This window comes from Empidonax traillii, unplaced genomic scaffold, assembly GCF_003031625.1.
Source record: "Empidonax traillii isolate 1590-97213 ecotype Southwest subspecies unplaced genomic scaffold, ASM303162v1 scaffold243:size714344, whole genome shotgun sequence".
In the NCBI taxonomy this organism is placed as follows: Eukaryota; Metazoa; Chordata; class Aves; order Passeriformes; family Tyrannidae; genus Empidonax; species Empidonax traillii.
In genome coordinates, this window is record NW_020955436.1 from 366,722 (window position 1) to 394,357 (window position 27,636).

The 27,636-nt window shown below is 38.4% G+C and overlaps 1 protein-coding gene across 1 annotated transcript in view; it reads left to right on the plus strand.

Annotated features, from left to right (window-relative positions):
* The window catches only part of DST (dystonin), a 303,925-nt gene that overhangs the window by 99,582 nt on the left and 176,707 nt on the right, over positions 1–27,636 (plus strand). The window contains 3 exon segments of the mRNA XM_027888673.1: positions 13,358–13,447; positions 16,222–16,299; positions 18,668–18,760. Coding sequence (XP_027744474.1) covers positions 13,358–13,447; positions 16,222–16,299; positions 18,668–18,760 — 261 coding nt within the window.

Sequence of the window (27,636 nt, forward strand, 5' to 3'; positions counted from 1 at the left end):
GAACAAATAGTGTAAAATCCCATTTCAACATGGCCCACAGCTTGCTTTAGGCATTGGGTGCAGCTGATGTGTCAGTGTTTCCTCCTCTGTTTTGTTTCTCAGTTGTTCAACAGGGTCTATTGTCTGCTTGGTAGACAGAAGAATATTTCAGTTTTTCTCCTAAAATTTTTCCCATTGTATATGCAGGACTGTTCTAAAAGATCTTGAAGTGGTTTTTACCTTTGAGATGTGCTCCTTCTGAAAAATAAATAACTCTTGAAGAAGATCATCATTTAATGGTGCAAAGAAGTTTTTGCCTTTGTTATTTTCCCTGGAAATTACTATAACTTATTCATGCTGCATTGCATACAAATCTTTCAAAAGTCTTCTACTTGGAGATAAACCACATAGCATCTTTCACCTGCTTAGTGTAATCTATAGCTGTTTACAAGGCAGCTCAGCAAGCAGAACTCATAACTTTTTTAGTGTAATGAAAATTTAGATGATGGAGAAATGTAACCAGGAGACAGTGAGGAAAAGCAGTGACAGAATGCCAGAAGTTAAAACTGCAAAAGAGGAGGAAATTGCATGTTTTAAAGGCTACTGATAAATTGCATCACACAGAACTCTCTGCGATCAATCAAGCAAGCAAAAAAACAAATTCAAGTCAATAAAAACTGTATCACAGCTTTCAAGTTTATTTGATCGTCTTTAATGCATTTAGACTTAATGACTAATTGGGAGCAGGAAAGAGAGTAATTGAAACCAGTAAATTAAATATGCTTGAAATATAGGATGGCTTGAGCACATCAATATTTTTATGGCATGCAGTCCTATTGCAGCAGTTGAACATATGCTTTTATGTGTGTTGGATTTTAAATTTTTTTTATATGTAGGTGCTCATATATGAAAGAATGAGTATAAGACAAGTTTATCATGTGAATACTGTATGATGGACTAGAACCACTAGAATCAATGTGTTTCATGGGATAGACTAATATATTAATATATTAATTAATTCTCTTTGTGTGCATTAATTGTTTGCAGTTAGCTCTCATTACAGATTTTATTTAATATTATTTATTCCTTAGAGATTGCAAGAGATAAAATTCTACCATTTGCAATTAGGTGTTGGCTTTTTAATTAATTGTTAAATTATGCATGGAATTATTTTTATCTATATACTTTTGATGTATCTGTATTTAATAGTACTTTATATATCAGTTTAGAAGTGCTATGCCTTGATCTAGCTCCCTAGGGGCCACTGTAACTGTGCCACTGGCTCCAGTGGGAGTAGTATTTGTGGACTTCAGACAGTGAGAAACTTCAAACATTTAATCATAAACATTAACTAAGTATTTTTTTCTATAGCAATATTTCATATAATCTGGAAAGCAAGGCTTGCCCTGAGGTAATGTAGATGTGTGACTGCATGAGGACCTAAGAAGGCATCAGAATAAGCATGTTTCTCCTATACAGAAACATGTGTTATCTGTTAAAGGCATTTATGGTGTTTTGAACAGTGAATTTAAAGGTTCAAAATCCTTCTCTACTTAGAGTACCTTAAATTTAATTTGAATAAAGTTTTAGCTGCCATTTTTGGTACTTTACCTATGTCAGGCATGTTTGGAGTGTATTGCCTTTGGTCAAAGCTAGTTTTAAGCTGTGGGAGTCACACCTGCTGTCTCTTTGCTGTTATTAGCATTACATTTGCATACTTTAAACAATTTTTCCCTGATAAGTTACATTTGGCAGTGTGTAGTGAAGGTTGGGAAAGGCGAGAGCAAATTGGAAGCACAAGGGGTGGAGAGAACTGGATGCACATTGTAACTGAAACTCTGACTTGTCTCTGATCAAAGAAAACAGAACAAAAGGTGAATGTGGCTGCTGTCAATGGGAAGTCTTGAACTGGATTAAGGAAGTTAATGGTAGATTTTTGTTCACCAACTGGCATTGGAAGGACAGCACTGTATAGTAGTGGAGAAAACCGTTTATCCTTATAATTGACAGAAGGAACAATGTAGAGTTCTGCATTTGAACACCTACAAAGGAGCCCTCAGTCTATTCAAGAAAAAGGTATTTCTGTGGCACAGCTTGGCTCATCCCCAGGCAGGTGTGCAAACCAGGTTAGGGCACACTTGCTGTTCTGTTCCCTGACTGCCACTGTTGGGGTGGCTGCCTCTGGTGTTAATATGTGTCTTGTGAGTGAAGTGCCAGCCAGAGACATCTTCAGCTTATCAAGGTCAGAAAGTTGCTGTCAAAATTGCCTACTTAGGTAGGTCTGGACTGGCTGGGAGGGACTGCTTCAAAATTTGAAAGGGAAAGGTAACTAGGAAGCAAGTCTTGCAAAATCCCAGGCTCATCTTTAAAAGCAAAGAGAGAAGTGAGAAGTAAAGAGAGGACAATGAACTGGGGAAAGCAATACGTAGGGTCTCCTGGGGTAGCGATACAGTAGAAGGTAGAAACGCAGGAGATCTGGCAGTCACTGTAGATGTTTGTGTCAGAGGCACAAAGGCAGGCTGCCGGCAGGTAGAACAGGTTGGAGACATCTTATAGAATATATTGCTGCTTTTAAGAGATGTGTGAAACACAAAGGAACCGTTCAAGAAGTGGAAATAAGGACAGCAGGACTAAAGGTTTGTTATAAAGGAGTTAGTAAAGCGAGGTTGGGTAAAGTCCAGGACTTAGTGTGACATGGAAGTCCACAGGTAGAAAGAGAATATTCAGATAAGCTATGTGTTTTCTGGTTGCTCAGCTTTATTTACGCAATAGTTAGTAACTAATGGGAATAATTTGTAGCATTTTATCATTCTATTTAAGAATTCAGAAGAGACTGGGGATCCTAGGAGTTTGCAATTATAGTAAGCATAATACCTTTATCCCCAGCAGAAGAAAAGAAGGATGAGTTATAGATCTCTCAGAGTAATTTCTCTCCCTGGGGAGACTCTTTGAAAGCAGATGGACAAAGAGGAAGTGTACATGGTATATGTAGTCTTTTTTTACATGCTACCACATGTAGTCTCATTTGCAGATTATTGCCACAAAATTTGAATGAAAGGATCCCAGATACAGCTTGCTGGGATATTGCCATCAATAACTGCTGCAACTGGGAAGAACCAGTGCCGTTGGTTGTTGCTGCTGTCATGGCTGCTGTCAGGTGCTGTTGCAGCATCATCTGGACCTGGAAGGCAATGCTCATGAACGTGGAAAGATCCCAGTGCCTGCTGCCCTTGTTGTGCCACATCCTCAAGTGAGGTTTTGAGCTCAGTCACTTTATCTTTGTAGTGATACACCCGTTTCTCTAACATCGTGACTGTTAGAGCCTTTTCTCTGGCTCAGGCCTTTTGTCATGTCAGCAACAAGTGTCATCCTTGCCCTGCCACGAATCTTGCAGGGTCCATCACCCGTGCAGGGCTGTGTTGGCTTAGGTCCAGGGAGCTCTAGGAACTACACATGAGCTCTGCATCCTGCCTATGGGCCAGCATGGTGGTAAGGAGACAAGGAAGCAGCTTGTGATCCAGCCTTTTCATGGACACGCTGGTGTGCTTGTGGGCACGTGGCTGTGAAACTCTGCCTGCCTGTGTTACTTCTGACCTTTGCATGGACAAGAGGTTTGCAGCCATCTGTAATAAAGCAGCAGGAAGATAAGTTTTCTTGGAAGATCAAGGGCAGGTGGTGATAATTTGAGTTTGTTTAGTCTGAAACTGAGAAGTCTGAAACTGAGAAGACAGAAGACTGAAGGGGAGACATGATAACATGTCCACAGCATGTAAAAGGTGTTTATGCAGAGGCTGGCAAACAAATGTTTCCTGAGGTCAGACTTCAGGGGAAGGGACAACAAAAAACCTCAGTTTAGTTAATGGAAGATTTAATTTAAAGATTAACAAGCAAAAATGTCCCTCTCAGAGAAGCAAGTAAGTGTAGTAAAAACCTGGAAATATGTGTTTTGTATGTTACATTTCCTTTGTTTGAATTTTCAAGAATAAATTAGAGAAGCAGCTCTGGTGTTTTCTAGCCAAACTCAAACTTCACTGCACAGGGTCGAGTGAGGTGATCTATTCAGTACTTTTTAGCCTTGGAGTTGTACTGTTCTGTGACTGCTTTGTAAGGCACAACCCCTCTCTGGTGAAATAATGTTCAACTTTTGAGTCTTAAAACTGATCACTGCCAAGTTCTTTACCAAAGCTTGTATTTTCATTAACTTAGTGATTTCAATCCACATCAATCCTACAATTTCAGTAAGAATGCTCTCTTTCAGTGGCTGCCATGTAAAGTGAAGCTTAGTGATGTTTGCTTTATATTCTTCATTAATCAGTATTTATACATTTGTAAATAAAATATTTTTAAAAGGAGTCAGAACAGATGTCTCAAGTGAGACTTTAAACAGGTTGTGAGTCACACTTCACTTTTCTAAAATTTATAAATATCTTCAGTCTCATATACAAACACATCTGAACAAAGTGTACTGCACTGAAAAAAAATCTTGAAGGATTTTGCAGAGGTGCGAAAGAGGGAAAGAGATGGATATGCTGTGCTTTGAAATTAAAAATGGTACAAAAAGGGTTAATAGGCTAGGAGCATGTGTGGAGTCTCATGGACTTTGCATAATATATGTCACATGTGGCATCTGTCCCTCACGCTCACTGAGAGCTGTCCACAGCATGAAAGTTAATTTGGTGAAGTAGATACTAAAGGTGGCTGGACATCTCTGTAACTTTATATTTTAGTACTCTAAATTGTAGCAGTGATGGAGTAGATCCCCATTTTAAGTTAGCACATACCCATTTCTGCTTGTGAATCTACACACCATGGACTGAGATGGACTTGCTGATCCTAATTTGCAAATTTACAGACAAATGAACAAGACTGTGCCAGGATTAATACTAGTGAGAGTGGTGCTGTAATAATGATAATGAATAAGTAGAGTGGGACATGTGGATATATTCTGAGTGGCTGAACCAGGGTTGGTTGGAGAGAACATTTCAGCCCATTCCTCAAAAAGTTTTGAGATGCATTTCTGGGCTCTCGTACTGAGGTACAAGAGAGATATGGAGGTCCTGGAGTAGGTCCAGCCCAGGGCTACAAAGATGATTAGGGGACCTGAGCATCTGTCTTGCAAGGAAAGGTTGAGGGAGTTGGGTCTGTTCTTGAGAACAGCCTTAAGAAGAGATGACTGAGAGGGAACCTCCTCAGTGTATATCAGTACCTGAAGGGTGGGTGTCAAAATGATGGAGCTGGGTTCTTCTTGGTGGTGCCGAGCAATAGGACAAGAGGCAACAGGCAATAGCTAATATACAGGAAACTCCACCTGAATAGGAGGAACAACTTCTGCGTGGGTGACTATGCCCTAGAATAAATTGCCCAGGGAGGTTGTGGAGTCTCCCTCACTGGAGATACTTGAGATCCATCTGGACAAAATCCTGTGCAATGTGCTCTAGGATACCCCTTCTGGAGCAGGAAGGTTGGACCGGATGACCCATTGTGGTCTCTTCCAACCTTAACCATTCTCTGATTCCATAAATGGAACAATTTTTATTTTCCCCATAAGAGGTGGAAAGAAGGATTTTTTTACACTTAAACATTTAGTTCATGTTGTTCTGTACAATAATGATGTTTCTAATATCACACAACAACTGAAATCCACAAAAGGACTCCTGAATGTGCATGTTCATGCCCTAGTGTTTGATGTATGTATAAGATTATGCATCTGCTTGCACACTTACTGATTTAGGTATTAGGAGAATACTGGAATGCATTTCATGAAACCAAACATGGGAATATAAGAAAAATGTAAGGACAAGATTTGGCAATGGCTGGATTTATTTTTTTTTAAACGAACAACAGTATATTTACCTTGAAGCCCTACAAGTGTCTTTTTTATGATTAATAGAATTATCCAGAGACCTGTGAAATTATTGAAGACTGGGGACAAGATGCAAACTAAGTAGGCGAAAGCAATAAATTAATTGGATGATTGAGTTGTCTGGGAGAAATATGAAGGTTAATGTGGGAAAAAAAAGTGAATGATTTCAGCTTTCAGATACAAGAACAGCACATTAGGAGGGTGGAACACTGGAAGGGTGTCATGGCTATCATGTTAATAGAGTGTAGAGCATTTGCCTCATGAGAACGTGAAGGCTGAATCCAAGGATGCAATCAAGGATGAATCTTTATTTAGGAAACATCTGCTATGCTTTCAGGGTTGTTGAACTCACTCTGTACAGGAGACTTGTTTAAATGAAGCTTAGTAAAATCATAAAGGAACTTTATGAAATGGAATAACGTTATCTGTGTCTGCTATTTGTGACAATTAATATCCAGAAATGAAGTAAACCGTAAAAATTACTCGTGTGCGTAAAATAAAGAACAATTTATTTTCCATGAACCACAAGAATTGCTTCCTGCAGAGTAGATTATTAGACTATTGAGCAAAAGAAGAGTGAAAATGAGTTATGGACCACCAGGCCTAGACTGGATTTGCCAGACTTTGTTTACAAATGATCAGGCACACAGAAGAGACCTGGCACAAGTTTTCTCCCTGCGCCATCTCACTGCCAGCCCTGGCTGCAGGCTCCCGCTGTTCAGGTGGTGGGGGGAGGGAGCAAATCGGCGTGTCCTGGTCGGTGGGTATCCAGGGCTGGAGCGTGTGTGCCAGCGTGGAGGTGGGGGAACAGCACCATCTGCAGCCCAGCGCTCGGGCTGACTGGGCTCTGCATCCCCCCCCGGCAGAGAGCTGTGACCGGGGGTCGGTGCTCCAGGGCTACCCAGTGTTTAAATTCTCCCAGAACTTGTGTGCTTGTTTATTTTTAACAGAATGAGTGAAGTTTACGGTGGGATTCAGTGCAGAACATGGATTGTGACCAGAGTGTGTATGTGGAGTTTGTTGTTTTTTGTTTTTTTGTTTTTTTTTGTTTTTTTTTTTTCCTAGCAGTAAATTTTGGGTTTAGAGTAAGGAGATTAAAAAACATGAGAGACTCTGGGACGATGTCAGTGTGCGTGCCAGTCTGCATGGAGCTCTGGCTCCCTGATCTCTTGAAATGACATCAGGTTGGCCCTGAACCACAGCTCAGAGCCTCCCTGTGCTGCGCAGAGCATTTGGGTGGAAATTACCTGAGGTGCAGTGGCCCTGCAGCATGCCGAGCAACCCTCGTGCTATACATGGGAGAATCTATGAAGTCTGTAGAGCAAAATAAGTGCTCTTGAAGATGTTTTAAGAAGCAACTTGCTTGGCAGATCAGTCACGTGGGAATATTTTGACAACTCTGATATTTTGACATTTACACGCCGCATGGATCTTGTTACAGCCTGTTCAGAATTTTAGAGCGTTAATCATAAATCATGCTGCATGTGTTGGCTTAGTAAACCCCTATTTTTTTATATAAACACAAATTTTTGTGTAAGGGTTTTTTATTTTTTATTCTTTTCTCATGGTATATGTTTATTTGTTACCATGCTGTTAGAATTGCCACTGTCATTCCTTAATTTCAGAGGACGAGAACATACACATTTTCAAAACTTACAGAAAACTCTTTCCTCATGAGTAGCACTTTTAATAAAATTTTTCCTTTAAAAACAAGCTTAAACATGTTTTTAGGAAGCTGAAACATTAGGGGAAACTCATCAGGATGTCAGGATCTCATGCAGTGACCAAAGCAGTTTTTCAGTTGTCTGAATGCTGACGGCATTTGCCGTGGAACACTGTAATTATAGCAGCCCTTAACTATCTGTACCCATTATCTTGGAGAAAATTGTTTTACTGTAGTTGAAGTGAATAGGACTCCTCAGGGATCTTTTTTTCATGGACACTGAGTCAGATTCTTAAAGAATAAATTTTGAAGTTTATTGTGAAACTCACGGTGGCCTTGTGCCAGCTGCTGTTTGGACTTACCAGTGACCTCACTGGTAATTAAGGCCTGACCCTTTTATTTCCTGAACACCCCCTTACAGTACTAGCTTTTGAGCCTTTTCCCATTTTCCTTTGGAAAAGCAGTAATGCTTTATGTCTGTACCGGGCATTTGATTAACTTTGCTTCCAGAAACGAGGAGAGCGGTACTTGAAAAGACTTTCCCAAGGCAATGTGAGCTGAAAAGCCTCAGTTGGACTCTTAATATTATAATTCTTGATAACATCGGGGAATGACTCTGAATTTATAAAGACTTGACAACTGAATTTCAGTTATTCAAAATAAATTTGGTTCAGATTTAATTCTAATTTTACTTGTTTTGGGAATGATAAGAAAAGGTCTAATTGGGCCTAGTCCTATAATGATCAATTCAGCTTAATTATCATATAGATAGGGAGACTCCTGAAGTTTTTAAGAAAGATATTTGATTACTGTAGTCTGCTTTCCAAACCTGCAAAAAATGGATAATTTTGCAAGTGCGTGAGTGCTCTGCCTTGTTTCCAAGTCATGCACCTTGCCAGGGCCACAGTGGTTGTCTCACCTCCCTCAGGGAGTTCCTGGCAGCTTCCAGTCCATGGTGTTACTTATAGTTGTTCCTGCCCCATCTGATTATATACTCTCTCCTACCTCTTTTACCTCAACTTTAGATTCTGCAGCACAATAATGTTTGTTTCTGCTTCTTCCTACACTATTTCAGTTCAGGATCAGTGGTCCTTCCTTGCATTTTAGTTGCCTGTCTGGAGCATGCTGCACCCTAAGACACAGAAGTCTATGAGATATCTACATGTATGCTGGGTGTGTACCCACTGTATACACAGAGTTGGGCACAACCCTATTTTCCTGCCATATTTACTTCTGAATAAGAAATAACATAAGATTATTCTGTGTTTTCCTAGAATCATCATAGAATGGTTTGGGTTGGAAGGTACCTGTAAAGGTCGTCTAGTCCAATCCCCCCTGCAATAAGCAGGGACATCTTCAACTAGATCAGGTTGCTCAGAGCCCCATCCAACCTTACCTTGAATGTTTCCAGGGATGGGGCATCCACTATCTCTCTGGGAAACCTCTTGCAGTGTTTCAACACCCTCACTGTAAAAAAAGTCTTCCTTATGTCTAGTTTAAATCTATTCTCATTTAAAACCATTACGCTTTGTCGTGTTGCAACAGGCCCTACTAAAAAGTAGGTATGGCAGTGTTAGAGAGAGTGATGTGCATCTGCTATGTGTCCTTGTCAAGACCGAGCTGATTTTGCTTGCAGAAGCAGAAGGGGCAGTCCTTCCCTTCTACCATGGGTGGCTTCTACTTTCAGTTTGTAAAACTGTAGATTTTGTTCTAGTGTCAACATAAGACAACTAATAATATCAAGAAAAATTGTAAGAAACAGGCTTGCTGTGGAAGATGCCTTCTTTTTTGCTGTGATTCATGGCAAAACCAGAGATCACTAAGGTCAAGTTTGGTTTACTAAGCATGGGCATCTGGGGCTGTTTGAGATATGTAAGGCTACTCAGGAGAGATACCTGTGAGGGTGTGGCCAGCAGGACCTATGCAAACCTCAGTCCTTCTGGAGAAGCAGGTGGAGGCCAAGTGGCAAAGCCCCTAAACATAAACCAGCTGTAGAGGTGTGACCAGGAAACGGAATCACATCTTCCTTCTCTGTTGGTGGGAGCAAGAACCAGGCAGACTGAAGGCAGTGGTGACACGTGCTGCAATGCCAGCTCCCTGAGGAGGAAGCTAAGCCTGGCAGGCCAGGTACTTTACTGCAGAAGCAGAATGGTACATAAGGGTGGAACTGATAGCAACTTGATTGTAAGAACAGCTGGGTGTGCCAGCTGAACAGTGAGATAAAACTGTGTGAGTTATGTGGGGTGTCAGATTGCTAGCTTTTGGAGGTGGCAGCCATCGTCACAGTCTTCATTTGTCAAATGCCTCACATGCTGGAGTCTGGGGGCAAGACTGTGGCTCTGTGACTGCTACAATTTTAAAAGCTGGTTTTTACTGGCAGTAGCACAGAGATTCCCCAGGGCTAGACTGCAAAGCTTAAGCTTGCTGGAAAGGGATGATATGAAAATATGTTATGCTCCTATCAAGGAGAATGGAGCTTTCCTTACCACAAATATAGTATACATGCCAGAAGATGAAGATCAGAAGATGAATCACTTCTGAAAGAGTGCCTTACATTTGTTCTGTCTACTTTTCAATGATGAAGCTATTTTGCTTCTCTTGTTTAAGTTTTGTCAGATGCCCCTCATCCACTCAGTGTCTCCCACGTCTTCCCTAAAGAATTTCTTTTCATGCCCAAATTATCAAATCTGCCACACTCACATGGGCATATTGCAAAAAGTTGCTTGAGGCAACCTGTAACCTACTTTGCATGTGGACCTTGCAAAATGTAGAGCTGACAATTCTGCGATTTTATTGAAAAGCCACAAGAACTGTTACGAAATATCATGGGGTCAGCAGATCCCACACATCCATCCAGGGAACCCCATCTGCATCCAGTGCTTGTACTACTGTCTGTTCTGAAGAAGGCTAAATATGGCAGTTAAGGAGCAATGAAATAGTTATATTTCTTGTTAGTTTCAAGATCTAAGAATTCATTATATGTGTTGAGAGACAAGAGTTGCCTAAGTGATAGAAGAGGTGATTTTGCAAGCTTTTCCTCAAGTGGCAGTGTAGGATCTCTTGAGAAGCACAAGATGCTTCTTTTAGAAGTAATCTGCTGCTTTGAGTGAACATGCTTGCTCACATCAGTTGCCCAAATACATATTTTTAGATGTACATCTGCTGCTCAGAGTCATGGAAGAAATTCCTTGTTATGTTGTGCTGTACCAGGATGACTGACGTAGTATGTCCTAAATAATTAGTCTTCCCAGTAAGTGTCAGCCAGTGGCAGAACTAAGACAGACGTATAAGGTGTACTGCTGCTTTTCCTGTGTTGACAGCTCTATGCCAGTTTCTTCATAGCCAGTGTGAGTTCATCTCTGAAGCGTCTGTGATTTCTAGAAAGATAAGCTGGGGAAGATGATTGTCTCTATAGAACTTGGGAAACCTCAGAGCATAAAAAACAAACAGATGTGTGCTGTGAGAGACAGACTAGCAGGATAGCATGACATCTTGCATCTAATGGAAAATAAAAGCAAACAGACCAGAAATGGTTATATTTTCTCATCCCACAATTCAGATACCTGCACATTGGGCAATTCCCCTGAGTTGTATGTTGAAAAGAGTGTGGGCGTTGACTTGGTGTTGCACAGACAGTTCTTCAGCTGTGCTGGTGCAGTGTGTTTCCAATGTACACCCCATTCTTCTGTCCTTAACCTGATGTCCTCCCATCCCTTTGGCCACCAGCCTGTACTTTGAATCTGCTCTGGTTTGGGATTCTGCTCTCCAGAGGGAAGTGGAGAGTGATATGTCTTGAGCGACGAAGCAGGCAACCCTCTCACAGGGTTTATCATAAAAAAAAATTTGCCTACTTTTATCAGAAAGAGTCTAGCACTCAGTTTGGTATAGTTCTTTGAATGTAAAATTAAAAAGTCACGACTGTTTTGGGTTAAAAATTAAAGACCCTTGTGCTTTTCATCTTTTAAGCATTTATCATAATCAAATCTTGTATCAGGGACTTTGGTGATTTCCATGGCTTCCTTTTTCTTTCCTTTCACCACAGATGTAGTAGCAGAGCACCTGCTTTATTTCTTTGTTCAGCTTAACAGTATTTCAGTATTACCAGAGAAATTTTCTCTTGAAATTTTTTTTGCACTGTTTGCAGGATTTTTAAAAAAATTCATAACTAAAATTAAAATAGTACTGTATGTATGTGAGTGTGTAAAGCTATGTATATATATAAGAATATTGCATTGTAACTTGACTGTATAGGCAGAGTCTGTATACATGGTTTGGAAAACATTATCAGCTGTAATTCTTTATGGAACAGTCTTCTAAAATACTTGTTCTGGCTAGTCTTCAGCACAAGCATAAATATGCTGTGATACTATTCTCAGTTAAGATCATCGTCTTTATGAAACAGATTTTAGGGTAATTTCATGTTTAAAAATTGGAGTAAGAAGACATGAGAACTTGCAAAACTTGAGTAAGAAAACTTGCAAAAACATTTATGAAACTAATCGTAGGTATGAAGACGGTTATTTATTCACCAGAATGGAACTAGAAATTCCCCTGAAAGTCAGGTAAACAGAGTTCTTGTATAAAGCCAAAGATCGAGGTCGATTCTTGTTGTCCTCATCATACACATAGAAATGTTGGCAATCAGTGTCCCAATAGATCTCATATTGGAAGTACAGCTCATCTGTAGTAGAAGTGATAAAGAGGACAATTTCTGATGTTGCATTTTATCCTCTCAAAGCTTAGGAAGCTCCGAGTCCGGTGGTTCAATGGGAACACCTGGGAGCTCACAATAAATTATAGCTGGAAAGCCCTCAATCTCTGCCCTATCTGGCAATGTCAAAAATCTCTGCTTCTGAAAAATTAGGTCCTTTGTGTCACATTCAAAGAGCTGCTCGATGAAATTGTTAAAAATATTTCAGATAAAGCTACATTTAAGCTAATGCTAAGAAACAAGAAGTTGGCCTGTGAATAGACTGAATGGCCTGTGAGAAACTAACTGTCAGAAAAGTTAAGGCTTCTGGCTGTCTCTTGTCATTGTACCTGCTCCCTCACTCGAGGTTGGCCTTGCAGAGTCTGCTGGTTATCAGCCCTGCTCAACCTGTGCTGAAGAGGGTGACCATTGATTAGGGGACACCACAGGAGGGGATCATTTGGATTGGTGTCTGCTCCTGGTAGGGTGGTGCTGAGTGAAGGAAGCATTAAACTCTGCCACTGGCACAGCAGGTGAGAAGGGCTGTGCATGTCTTTGGCTTCACTAGATCAACCTAATGTCGTATTTATTTGGTATGGTGGATAAGGTAGATCTGTAAGTTGGGAAAACTAAGGACTGGAAAACCTGAGGTGACAATACATATTATTAATTGGTGGATGGTATGCTTTGATTAGTAATAAGTTTAAGGCCAGAAAGGGTGTTTCTTTTGGCCTGACTGCATTGAATGTGCATGCTGATGGTATTTGTTGTGTGTATTTTTTTACAATTCGTTGGATCTAGCTATTATTGTCTTAGTTTTCGTTATTTAGGAAGTGGGTATGTGATATAATTTAAATTGTCAGATACTGATTTTTTCATCGCTACATGCATTCATTACATGTAACTTCATACTATTTTTCCTTTCCTTTTCATTAAAATCATATGAAGTATGATAGAACTGTGTGAGTTCAGATGTAGAAGTAAATTTTACCTATTACAATTGATTTGGATTTGTAAATTTGTCATGAAAGTGAAAAACTTAGAAAACAATGTTGAGGTATCTGAGGTTTATCTGTATATTAAAAGGTGTGTGCTAATATGAGTGTGAATTCTCAGGTATAAATGAGGATCTTGTATTTAATTTTTGCATTTTTCTATGCAGGTTAGAAAGCATGTGAATGACCTATATGAAGACCTAAGAGATGGACATAACTTGATCTCACTTTTAGAAGTCCTTTCTGGAGACACCTTGGTAAGATTTTAGATCAGAATGCCATGGTTCCAGATTGTTGTTTATGCATTTTTCTCTGTTTGTTAGCTCCTTGTGTATTGACTGCTGGAGATTTCTTTGATATTTTCTGTGATCTGTGACCAGATACCAAAGACACAAGCTGTATTTCTCTTGGTAAAATATGATACTGTGAATTCTGTGGGGGAATGCAATCTGTTCATTTCTTGTGGTCAGAGTGACTTCCTTTCTTAATAGGGTAATGCACTATTTTTTCTGTTCTTTCTTTTTCTTTTCAATTTTTGTTTTAACAAGTATTGGATGCTTAATATCTTTTTGCATTAAAGGGAGTAACTGACAAATAACAAGGATAAAATGTCCCTGAAGTTGTCTAACGTACTCCTCAGGTGTCATTTCTTTTCTTTGTGAGCATTACTTCCCTTGCTTTGTATTTGTTCTCTTCATTATGTTCTTCTTTTCATGCTCTTCTTTTCATTTGTGGTCTGTCTTGTGTTTTTGCTGTCCTGTCTCCCGTCTGTTATATTCATTAGCCAAGAGAGCGAGATTTTTTGAAGACCTTACGGTTGGTGAGTTCAACAGAAGCATGCACAAATGAACAGCATGAGGATGTGGAGGATGAGGATAAGGGGGTAGGTGCCGACCCCCATAACTGTACTAATGTAGTGTTTGAAGTGTGGTGTCTGCTAATGCAAATTCTTAGTTTGGTGTGCTGCATATTGGGCTGTAGAAAGGACAAAAGAAATTGTGTTGGTAAACCAGGATATGTGTGTTTATGATGGAGGTATGGTAAAGACAAACTTTGATTCAGCCTTTTTGTGAACAGCTATCATGAAAATGTTCAAGATTTTTTACTTGTTTTCTTTGATTAACCTGTACAAAACCATGGCACAAATGTGTACTGGACAATGCTTTCAAGATGTTACAAGCTTTTAAAATAATAGATAGGAAATTACAATAATTCCGTTAAACTTGCAAAAGTAATTCAGACAGACTTGAAGGCTCTTCTTAGTGAAGTCAATAGCAAAATATCGATTTGTCTTAATTAGAAGCACCAGTCTACTGTGCCCATGGTGTATGTGACATAATGTTGGATAATATCTTGAAATAAGAAAATTCAGATGTGCAGATATTTGTTAGAATTTACCATATGTATAGTTATTTTTATCAGAGCAGACAAATTAGAAGTTAAATGACAGATTTGTGTAGTAGTTACTAAGAACATGGACAGTTTGCAGAGTTTATCTTTCTTGCGACAAATATCGAATTGTTGTTTCACTATATTTTTTCCATCCAGAAGGGAAATATCTACTTAAAAAGTGTAAAACACCACATGCTTGTTAGTCCAAGTGAGCTGTTTCATGCCTTTTTAGACCTCGCATCATTGGCATTTGCTAAAGCAACTTGCTGTCATAGGGCCTGAGTGCCTCCCTGGCTCCTGTGTGTTGTGTTGCAGTTGTGATTTCAGTGGAATTTGTGTGCTTTTTTCTGGAGTGTAACATAACTCAAAAGGCTGCACTTTTTTAAACAAAACATATTTCCCCTCTGAGATGCTCTACCTAACTATATAGACTGGGATTTATTACACCACCTTTGTTGTGGAAAACCAAGTTCGAGGTCTGCAGTCCTTTGTTCCCTGTGTGGAAGCTAGTTGATAGCAAGGGCTGCAATGCTTGATCCTGAGCTATTGGTGTGAAAAACAGGGGGCTAAATAGAAGATTCTGTAATGGAAATTAAAATTTTGTGTTTCAGTTTTTGCTTCTTATTCAGCTCCATTTTCCCCTGTTTCTTTTTGGCAAGCATCTCATGCTCCACAGTGGGGAAAAAAAAGGCAGTTGAGGAAGGATTGGGCTTATCTGTGTGTATCACAGTGATTATCTGAGGAAATACTCATATTCATGGCTATTCTCTAGCAATTATAGTCCGCTTCAGTTTATTGCTGTGAAAGTTTGTGAAAAATCTGAAATAAGGAAGAATAGAAGGATTTGGATATGATGTTGATGATAAGGTTAACTGCTATCCCATGCTGATCTGTGACAGCTAAGTATGCATTTTCTGTGTGGTTCTTCTTCTTGGTAATTTTACACTAACTGCATGCAGTTTTGCCATTTTTCCATTAACACACCGCTTGTGCTTATTTTACAGTTTTTTTTTCTTGGTGGTTTTGACTTTGTTTTGGGAAGAGTGATTTCATAGTTTTTTTCACACCTTAAAATATTCTACCCAAGTCAAGAGTTTAAACTTACACTCTAGGACTGTATATGTTGTATTATTCTGTTAGGAGGAAGATATGTCTTTATTAGATGCTTTAAATAAATACTTATAGATGTCATAGTGATTATGCAGTCATACCATTAAGTCATGAAGTTGCATACAGAGGTAAGCTTTTCCATCACAGAGTTTTTCAGAGCAATATAAAGGTCCATGGCATTACTTATGTTTTGCTTTGCTTAATACACTGTGAATATTTTATAATAATAAATTGCAGTTTAGTTTCTGTAGGTAGTAGCCCTCTTGGCATTAATAGTACTTTACAGGAAATGGTTATCAGCCTGCATGGATCAAAGTTGCAGCTGGGGACCACTGATCTCTCTTGCTATCTACTGTGCTAAAAAACTTCAACTACAGTTTAAAAAAAAATACTCAAAGCACACTTTTCCACCAAAGGTATTGATTTCATTAAAACTGCAGTGCTTCAAATGTTCTACAAGGTATCTTTTAAATCAGACTGTTCTTTTATCTGATGAGAAAATCTCACAACTATTGTTTTCCAATTTTAGCCCCGAGAAAAAGGTCGGATGCGTTTCCACAGACTCCAGAACGTCCAAATTGCACTTGACTATTTGAAAAAACGCCAGGTATGATGAAAATTAAAAAAAAAAAAAGAAATCATAAAAATTTTGTCACCTGTAGCTAATGAATAAAAAATACATCCTACTTTGTCTTTTATGCATGTTGTGTAATAGCTGCTTGTGTAGGCTTGGCTTTATGTCATACTTGAGATGGATAAGAGAGATGTGGCAAAGGTAACTTTGCACCACCCTGCTCTGAGCAGTAACAACATACTCCGTGTGATATATGGTAATAAAGAGGAGAAAATTATGTGTGAGATCCTAAGGAGCTGCTTATAGTAAATTTAACTGTCTTTCATGCTGCCCAGACACTATCTGGTATGCAGTTTTGTTAAAGGTCTAATTTATAGTGCAAAATGCATATTCAAGGAAATTAGAACGTTGTATAGGAGTTCCTTGTTTTGACAAGGTTTGCTTTGGGAAAACCTTCTCAAACCTCGATCCTGATGAAAGCAAAACTGGTCGTGCAGAAAGGCAGAAGAGTTACCTGGGCTGTGGAAGATTGAGTCCTAATGTCACCTGTATCTCCTTTAAGCCAGACACTTGAAATCCACACTGCGAAGTGGTTTTCTGCTACTGCTTTTAAATTTCTTTTAAATACTTACAGGATTCTTGCTTTCTCCCTTCACAAAACAGCAATTAAAAAAAATATCCAAAATATGGAAGGAAAAACTGTTCCCCCCATCCATCCCATCCCATTCCAATGAACTGGCACTGAAAATCTGCTTTTTGATAGATGATATAAAAAAAAATATTATTTGTTACTTCAAAGGTTTGAAAGAATATGCGTTAGTGAACCATAGCCAGATACTTAGTTTGGTTATAAAACCAGATGTCCTTTTGTATTTTGAGTGAAATTGCAAACTTGTCTTTTGGGTCACTGAGTGGTGTGTGTGTACTGAGAACTCAGTGCCCCTTTGCTAAGTTCAAAGCAAACTTTTCCTGTTAACCTAAGTGAGCCACTGAACAAATAACACTTCAAAGTAAATGAATGGCTACTGAAATGACGATCACAAAGGCATTTTAATGCAGCAAGACCTCAGCACTTGTGCTGCACTGTGCCTTATTTATGCACAACAGACCAGTATGTTAAAGTGCAGGAGATACAGGATCAGATCACCTCCATGTTTATGAACATGTCTGTTGATGGGAACCACAAGACCCCATCACACAGTTGTTGATTGTGATCTGAGGATTTTTGTGTTTTCCTTAGCCTTGTGGTTTTGTGAAGATGACTGTATTGTAGTGTACAAAATGCTTGTAGGGCTTTGGTCTTCTTGCTAAATTGTCAGTGGGACTTGCTGTTGATTAAAGTTCCAGCCCTGTGGTAGGTGTTTCTAAACCATCTGTAGCAGGTAACTTGCTCAGGTTTGCTGTATAACCTCCAAAACCAGTGCTTTACAGTGATTGTAGGGCAGACAAATCTTACATATTGATAATTTTGAAACCTTGAGAGATAGATCAGAACAGACTGTGGAATACACAGTCTTTCTTGCAGATAGAGTGGTTTGGCACTTTGTCTGCAAATCGAGAAGAGGACATGCTCTTGCTGGTTCGATTGATAACAGGGTATATGTTCAAAAGCATGTGCATGTAACTTTATTAATGTCAGCATAAAATGCCTTTTAGCTGAGTCATCTTCAACTGCTAGGCTATATGGATACATAATGCAGATAGAGAAATTAAATGAATTATTAAAATATGACAAAGAAAATTATTGAACTCATTCTGAGAGTGAGGTTATGGGAGTGGCAATAATAGCAGCTTCTGTTTTCATCCTGTTAACCATTTCTTGTTTATGGCACTGTGATTGAGTACAGCATCAGAAATGATAATAATTGTTGTCATTAAGCCATTGGTTATTTAAATGTGATACTAAATTCTTAGTTTTATCAAGCCAGACCATTGTATTTTAATAGACCAGTTCTCCTGCTGCTGAAGTCTTACTCAGGCACCGAAAAGTGTGAGGTGAACAGAAGGCAGTGGTAACTTCCCAGGGATTAGCGCTGCCCTGGGAGTAATACAACAGCTACAGATCATTATATTCTTATTATCCTTCCCTGCTTTGTCATACCTTCCCCTTTTGACAAGACCAGAGGCAAATGGTATTTGCCATGGGGAGCAGATCTGCCAGCCTAGTGACAGCTGACGATCTTCTCAGCTCAAAGTGAGTGGGAGAGAGCAATTCCTAGCAGGCTGCTTAGAGCCAGAATGCAATTCCTTTCTGCTTTTGAGAATTAAAAAAAAAAAAAAAACAACAGAGGAGGCTCAGGAAGTGAGTAGTACATCCTTTACAGTCATACCTGTGTAACGCAGTATGTATTTGTGGCATATTTATTTCAATTTTGTCTGTATTTTCTTTCTGCAATGGCAGGTGAAACTGGTTAACATAAGAAATGATGATATAACAGATGGGAATCCCAAATTGACTTTGGGGTTGATATGGACCATAATTTTGCACTTTCAGGTAAGCCTAGTTTTGCTTGATAGTATATTTTTGGTCAGATTCTTGCATACAGTTACGAACGTGTCTCCTTAGACAGGATTCCATAGATTACATCTCTTCTTAAATGTATATTTGAAGGTTTTGGTAAACTCAACTTCAACATGTTGTTTGTCTGCTAATTTCCTGTTTGTGGAGCGAGAGAAAAATAGCTTCCGTTTTGAACATAATTAAAGACAATAATTGATGTATTCCTTCCAGCTTTTGGACAAACTGGTCTTGTTTTGTTCTATAGACTTCTTTTGATGTGTATTAAAGTATATTGAAAAGTTTTAAATACTTTTTTTTCCATTCAGGATCTGAACTTCTCTGCTGATTCTAGTATTTTAGCAAGCACTGCTTTCAGCTCTTAGAGTAGTTCCTAGCATGTCAGCATTTGTTTCTGGCCCCGGTGATGGTAGTGCGTGTCACACTAGGTGGCACTCTGGTTGTTGTACACTGGCAGGATTGTGTACAGTATAATGCAGCCTTGCAGTGCGTGGTGTTAAATTGCTCCTCAAAATGAGGCTTTCATAATGGCCATGGCTGTAGATGATGTAATTCAGATGACAGATAATTCCCATTTAGTGACTGCAGCATTGTTAACGATAAACTCCGGGCAGTGTTGGCATTTTAAAAGATCAGAAATTTACACTATCACACAGAAAAAGCGTGATTCACTTCAGAATGTTCCACACTGGATTTATGACTGAAAAAAAATTTCTTAAAAAAACCAAACAACAGAAAGGCTGTTAGGATATAATGTGTCTTTCTGCAGATCCTAACGAGGAGCAGAAATATGCACAGGGACAGTGCGGCCCTGGTTTAAACAGGGTGCACAGCTTAGCCCAGCCCAGCACATAGGGTAAAGGAGAAACAACTAGCCACTCATCAGTAGCAAAGACTGAGAGTTCCCTCAGCTCCCCTAATTGTGTCAGTTTTTGCTTCCACGTGGTTATATGGAGAAAAAAAAGACTGGGTTTAAATAGATATAGGTATGACCTACAGAATTAGGAAGTGATTGAATGTTACTGTATTTTAAGAAATAAAAGTTATTAGTAACTTCCTGTTAGTGGAATTTAAGCCTTCCTGTTGTTAGTGGAATTTATAAAATTAAGTATATTTTATCTTTCTGAACTTGATTAATAGGTTTTTGCAGAATTGAAATTGTGTTTCTCTCACTAGCTAAAGCACAGGACATCTAACACAATTTTGGGTGCTTATAAAAAGTAGTGGAAGTTAGTGCTACTATTTAGTTACAGTTGTAAAAATTAATGAAAAGGAAAAACATCTATATAAAAGAGCTAGTTTCAGTGAGCTGGTGTAACAAGGATTTTCTCCTGTAAGGTATCCAGCTCCATATGAAATATGTTGAAGCATTTAAATTGTAGCTGAAACACACTTACTTCACTATATCCTGACCATAATAATTGCCAATTAAATGTCTGCAAGTATAATTCAGATCTTACAGTTCTATCAGAATAGACTATTTCAGTTGGAAGGGACGTACAGGGCCTGACCAATTTAGGACTGATTAAAAGTTAAAGCATGTTGCTATGGGTATTCTCCAAATGCCTCTTAAATACTGACAGGCTTGGGACACCAACCACCTCCCTAGGAAACCTGTTCCAGTGTCTGACCACCCTCTCAGTAAACAAATGTTTTCTGATGTCCAGTCTAAACCTCCCCTGGTACAGTTTTGAATCATTCCCACGCCTCCTGTCATTAGATAACAGGGAGAAGGGCTCAGCATCTCCCTCTCCACTCCTCAGGAAGCTGTACAAAGCAAGGAGGTCACTCCTCAGCCTCCCTTTCTCCAAACTAGGTAAACCCAAAGTTCTCAGCCATTCCTTTTAGAACATACCTTCCAGCTCTTTCACCAGCTCTGCTTTTGGCCTGCACACAGTTCCCAAGGTGAGACCACACCAATTCTGAGTTCAGTGGGATGATTGCCTCTCCTCTGCTGCGTTTGATGTATACCAGAATGGGGTTTACCCTCTTGGTAATCAGTTTTTTAACAAAACGATATCTTTAAAAAATTGTGAAAAAATAATTTTGAGTAGTGGTTCTTCACTAAATATTAAGCTTCATTAGTAAATATGAAATAGCTGAAGAACAGAGTTTTAACAAAAAGTGTTTTCTGTCTTTTTGCTGTTAATGGCTGCAGTGCCTATACTGAGTGCAGAAGGGATTTGTAAAGTGAGGTAAAGGGACACCTTCTGCACTAGTCTGTGCCTGCGTGACATTTACTGCTCTACCACTTCTTTTGAATAATATGGTAATTTAGTGTCAGTCACTGACACCTGTACATGGTCAATTCAGGTTCAGAATGTGAAGTTGAGGAGAATATGTATACTTATACCTCATGGGTTTTTTTGTCTTAGATTTCAAATGAGGTAAAAATCTGAACAGAAAAGTCTAACAGCAGAGTCTTCACAAAGAGATAAAACCTTCATGATAATAACTGTATATTGTTAATGTAGTGTGCATAGATTATCCTGTAGTTATCAGGAAAGTTGTGATCAGATTCAGTTTGACATTAAGACACCTAAGTCCAGGTGCTTATGGGGAGCTATGTTCTTAAGAATTAAGTATCTAAATTGTCCCTATAATCTGATAATCTGAACGTTTAATAATCTGAGATTTAGTCTATACGGTTAGTATAGCCTAGAGAGTGAGTCAATTCAATGGCTATTAGAGTTCCTTCTGTTTGACTAAACATAAACATCTCTGTCGTTGGAGATTTATGAGACAGCCATGCAAGTACGAGAAACATGACGTAGGTCTTGTGGGAAACCCACTCTCATCTGGGAAGAGACAGAGCAGGCAGAATAAACTGCTTCTTAAATGGTGGTAAACATGTTTAGCAGTGGATTTGATGCCTGGAGGGCTAGGTAATATGGTGGGTGGGGTTGGTGGAGCACTTCAATCACTTGAAGTAGATGCCTGGAGCACTTACGGAACTATTCAGTTATCCAGCATAGATGCTTAGTGTGTTCTGACATGGCACATCATATCCAGTACCATATGCAGTGGGAAGCAGGTTCCCGTAGGTCTTGTGCTGTATATGCTATGCCCATGTAGATATCTCAGGTAGTTTTAAGTGTTGCAAATGTTCTAGATGGTTAATTGACTTTCTCCTTATGTCTCTGGTTCAGGGTGTGAAACATTGCTGTTCAATTGGTTGACTGTACTAACAAGATCCCCAGGGCTTTTGATTTAGTTTCCTAAAGACAGGTGGCATTTGAGTGATATCTGAGGTGTGCTGACTATCCAGGTTATGCATGTGGGGTTCTCTGATGAAACACCAGACCTGTAGCTGGAGGCCAGTTGGGATATAGGAGGATATCTCAAAGATTTCCAGAAACCCATGTTAAAGAAACTAAATCCTACCCCTAGAGGATAACATGGTCTGTTCAAAACCTAGTTACCATGTAAACATGAATATGTAGACACCTGTGCTGGGTTGTCTTAACCTGAATTACCCCTTAAATTTTTTTCAGCATTTGCAGAAGTAAATAATTTCTCAATGAGCATAAGAAACTGTTTTCTGTGTGATATTACTGGCTCTGTTGCACATCATTTATGTGTATTCTAATAACACTGCAATCTGGGAAGTAGTCAAGATGCCAGAGGGTTTTTTTGGTTGTTGTTTGTGACTTATTGATTCTCTGAGTCATGGTCCTTGTCTGGAGGATAATATTTCCTCAAAATAGAAAATCCCTCTGATTATTGGAATGAATTTAGGAATGATTTAGGGGAAAGACATGATGAACAAAAATAAAAGATAATACACATTTGAGGATTATGTTTCTCTTCCATCTGAATTATGTCTGAAGACGGTTACAGATTTGTGACTTGGTACCCATGAGTAGATAAATACAAATGTTGTTCTGAGTTACACCACTGACTTCTGCAGTTATACAAGTCCAGAAATTGTACATTCTTCTGTGTCCCAAGTAATCACGTAAAAGATACAGAAAAGGTGGAATGGAAAATCCAGTGGTTTATTGAGTATGTTATTGAGTATGCTGTAAAATAATTTGTCCTGTGGATATTGAAAAACCCCAAGATGTATGCTACTAGGATTTAGGCAAGCTTTCAAAGTATGCATTTAATATGCTTGTAATAATATGTGGCTCAGTTTAAATTCAGATTCATAATGTAGCAAGTGTTGTAAGTTATTTTCCTGGCACTGTAGAACATGCTAAATCTGATTACAGTATTTTGTATAATCGTAAGCTGTATGTATAAATATCCAAATTAATACTCTAAAGGACTCCTTCAACACCAGTATATTTTCACTGATGACATTGGAGATGACCAACTATAAATGGAAGCATTTGTCCTCAGTTTGTAACCACAATTTTAGGAAGATTTAATTTTGGTAAAAGTTGGTGGAAATTCTTTTCAAACCACTGCAAGCTGCAATTACCCATCATTAGCTATCGTGGCAGAATTCCCCACCATTCAGCATGGTATTTTATTTCTCTGCTGAACTCCTAGTTGTCTCTTCTGGAATTCTTCAGCAATTTATTAAAAAAAAAACCAAACTTGCTAACCCTCAAGTAAGAAAACGAATTCTTGGAATTTCTAGGACTCATCTGAAACACAGAAAGGGTGAGAAGCATTAAGAGTCCTTAATGCCATAAAACTGCCAAGGAGCAAATTCCCCTTTTTATAAACCATCTCACTGGATATAAAACCTCTCCTGTTGATGGTTATGACTTGGTAGCTGAAAGCTGAAGAGCTCTTTCAGAGTTTGAGGAGTGGTTGCCAGTACAGCTCAAAAAGCTCCAATTATAATTGTTTGTGCTGGCAAGCCTTTATTTTTTCCCTTGTTCTCCACCCTGTGTACTTTAATTTTCACTTTCTCTTTGGCTTATGTTTATCTCTCTGTCATTCTGCATGTGACCTTAGGGCTGTGCAACAAAATGCTTGCTGGTTATCTGGTATGCTGCTTTAGTACCATGAAATGATACGCCCCATTTATGCGAAATGCTCCATTGCTTTTGCTGTGTTGCATAAACACACAAAAAAAGAGGGGAAAGGGATCTTAGATACAAAGCTACCTGAAATGTGCTCCTAGTAAGTTTTTCATAAAAGACACCTAGCATGATTTGATTGACAAAGTAGAATAACTTCTCCTTTACAGTAACTGCTAACTATTTGAGACCAATGATGAAGTGTAAGTTAGCAGTGTACAATGGTCTCATCATTTTGCAGACTAACAAATACAGATATTCAACAACATTGCCACAATAATGTGTAATGCACCTGTTCCACGTTAAGAACATAATGCATTTCCCAGTCACAGATATGCTTGACAAATTACAGATATCTGTGGTTAAGTGCAAACCAATTCAAATCTGCAAGAGCTATTTCATGTCTCAGTGTTAATCTTTTGTTTGCCGTGTCTTAATCTTAACCTCTTGTTTGTGATTAAGCAGTCTCTAAGGTCAAATTGCAGACAAGTGTTGGTCTAATCCTTTATTCATATTATACTTCTAAGGGGCTTTTTTGTGCCAGAAAAAGTTTTTCACTAATCTCCCCATAAAACTTTGCAGCATTGGTGGGTATAAGTTTGAATCTTTGGGGATTTTGTTAAAAAAAAAGAAAAAAAAAAGAAAAAAAGAAAAAGAGAAAGGAACAGAACAATCCATGCTAGTATTTGTAACAACTTTGATCATCTGGACCTTCGGCTTAAACTAGTGCTGAGCTTCCACTGAGGCCTAGTTAGATGTCTAAGACAAAGCCCTTGGTGTGGTCTTTGTAATGTTGTGATGGTTCTCATAGGCTTCAGTGGTAGTCTCTTGATGCTTTAGATTATCACCTGTCTATGCTCTAGCAGACAGGTTTTAGGAGAAATTTCAGTTTTCCTCTTCTGAATCTGCAGCGTAATCCTGTTATCTCTATCTCATTCCTTTTGATATATTGCTTTATAGAATTTCAGTTTGCTGAAAGTGGTCATTTTGTCTTTAGTTACTCACACTTTCATTTATCATCCATCTTCCCTTAATGTGGAAATTTATTTTGCTCAGGGTTTTTATATAAAAAACCTCAGAACTGATAAAAATGCACTTTATCAGTTCTGTTGTCTTTGATCTTTTCTTTGCTTAAAGAGCACTTTGATTCAAGTTACTTAGAAAGTTAAAGTGACTATAAAGTTACTATTTGGTTCATGGGGGGAAAAAAAGGAAGAGCAGAAGGAATTGTTAATAGAGAGCTGATAGCCTTCTGTGGAACAGCTAGTAAGTACTGTTAAAATGGTTATTGAGTGTCAACAATACATATTTCTGACCTATTTCTAGGAATACAGAAAGGCACAAGTACTACTAATCATCTGTAGAGGTATACTTGGAATGCATTTATTCCTAGCTAATATTTAGAAATGGTTAAATTATAAGACTCTTGTAGTTATACCAGCTGTGTCCTGTAATACGCAGAAGTAAGGCAGGATTGTTGGGAGCACTGGTCTTATAACCAGTGTTTCAGAACTAATTCTTTTATTTTTGGTGTCCCATTTTTTAAAATTCTACTTCAGAATCACCTGATTTTTTTAAAAAATTGAGTTACCTACTCTTATGGAAAAGTGATCAAAATTTAAGGTGTTAATGAAAGAGGATGTGAAAGATCAGGGACTTTCTAAATTACTGATTGCATTACAAAATGTGATAGTCAGCTGTAAAATGAAAATACGTGTTTCTTCTGACCTATCTTGAATTAGGTTTGATTTGAAATTTTTTATGACAATCAGTGTACCACTGACTCTACAGGACTTTGGGCATAACAGAGAGTGCTTTAGGAACATTTTCTGTTTAAAAGAAGGTGGTAGAATGCTGACTGTTAAGAAGATGCAAACAGTTTAAAGGAAATACATATCAAGTCACACTCCATTAAAGCTCGGTTAAATAGTCTAATATAGAAGCCTCAGTGCTCGTGTATTATTTTAAATATACACTTGCATTGAAAATTTAAATTTGTAGTATTTTTAAGCAAATTCTTAGCCCCTGTGAAGTTTGTGGAGGATGAACATTGGCAATGTACTTGTGGTTGGTTACTTTGATAAATTTTCAAGAAGACAGCAGGAAGACTTGCAGTCGTTCACTCAAATGCTGGGTACTTGTCTTTAACATTTTATGTAATTTCTGCTTTACCAAGATAGTATTTTTTTTAATATATTTTAATATTATTATGCTATGATCTCTTTAACCATATCTTATTCCTAGATATCTAGTTGTTAAACCAGAAACTGTATTTGTGTGAAATGAAATTAGCCTTGGCCTGTTTCACTACAAAGTCCTGAATAATCTTGATGAGAGAAGAAACAGAAGTATATATTTACGTGTGAAAGCCATTTGTTTGTACAAACACAGAGAAGTAGTTCACAAAGATTTTTATTAAATGTATTTTTCTGTTAATTAAAGGTGGCCACATCAGGACCCAACTCAGGCTCATGTGGAAGTGTGCTTTAAATCAATGAGTCCTCTGGCCTTAGCTGATAGTGACTTTTCTAAAGTAATTTTTCTAAGCTAACTAGAATACAGCTTTTTCATTTTCAGTAAAGGGAATAAATATCCTAAGTGCATCTGTATATTGAACATGCAACAAATACACATTGAGGTAATGAAAGAGTGTAGTCAAACATAAATGTCTACTTTGAAAAAAAACACGTTAGCATTGTGCCTGTACATAACTGCCCATCTGTCTCTATATTCTGTAGTGTTACAGATTTTCTAAGCATTACTGTCGAATTTTACCTCAGTGTCCTGAGAGTAAGCAACAGTGAGCAACTGTATTCTTGGAAATTCTTTGGAGACACATCCTGGTTCTTTGCTGTATTATTCATTCTAGATCCTGTTAGAAAAATGTGGAACTGGCCCCTGGCGATAAACTCTCTGGGTTTCGTTATTGCAATTCCTTTCCAAATAAGCCTGGGAAACTCAGTGGTAACACCTGATAATGCCTGGCAAGTCGCTTGGTAGTTCTTTCTCAGCATGAGAAATCATACACGTCTGCCCTTGCTGATGTGTGATGGTTTTAGTTGATTTCACATATCCATAACAAAAAAGAAATGGAAGCTTAAAAAGACTTTTTTCCAAACAAAGTATGCTGGAGATTAGACTTGCTTGCATTTTAAAAGTGTGTATTTCTGCCTAGTTTTAGGCATAGGTGCTTCATGTTACTTTCAGAGCTACGTAGAAATGTCTTACAGGACCATGGGAAAAGGATAAAGCTCCATTTTAATAAACAGTAATCTTAAGGCCAGTTTTTCTTTTATGATTTGTTTCACCTTTATCTGCCAGAAAGTTTAACTCTGTTTCAAAGTTTCAGCCCTGGTACACAGCATCACTGCCCTGAGCAAGCTATTGTGCTTGTATGATAGCAGTGAAGCAGCAGGTTATTTATAGCTGACAAATCAGTGAAAAATCACATCAGCTGCTATGAAAACTCCACGTACAAATAAAAATTTGACCTCTAGCAAGCTGTCAGAGCAATTTCTGATCCTTCAGTTTAATCTTCCCATTTGTGGATCATTGGGTATGTAATAAAAACATATGAAGTGCAAAAAAATCTGCTGCCTAAATCCCTGCTATTTGCTATGCTCCTTACTTTTGGATTTGGAGTGTAGCTAATAGTTTCAAAGGTTGCTACATATTTTTCTGCTTTATCTTGCTTAAGTTACTAAGTGAAACGGGAAGTTAAAAGGCATGTGAGAAATTTCTATTGCTCATAAATGCTATGTCATCTCTGTGAAAAGCAATCAGCATTACAGCCCAATGCTGAAGCAGTGATGTTTATTTAAGAGGATTGGTGGCCAGAAATAAGCCACAGTGTCTAATCAGACACAGGCCCTGCCT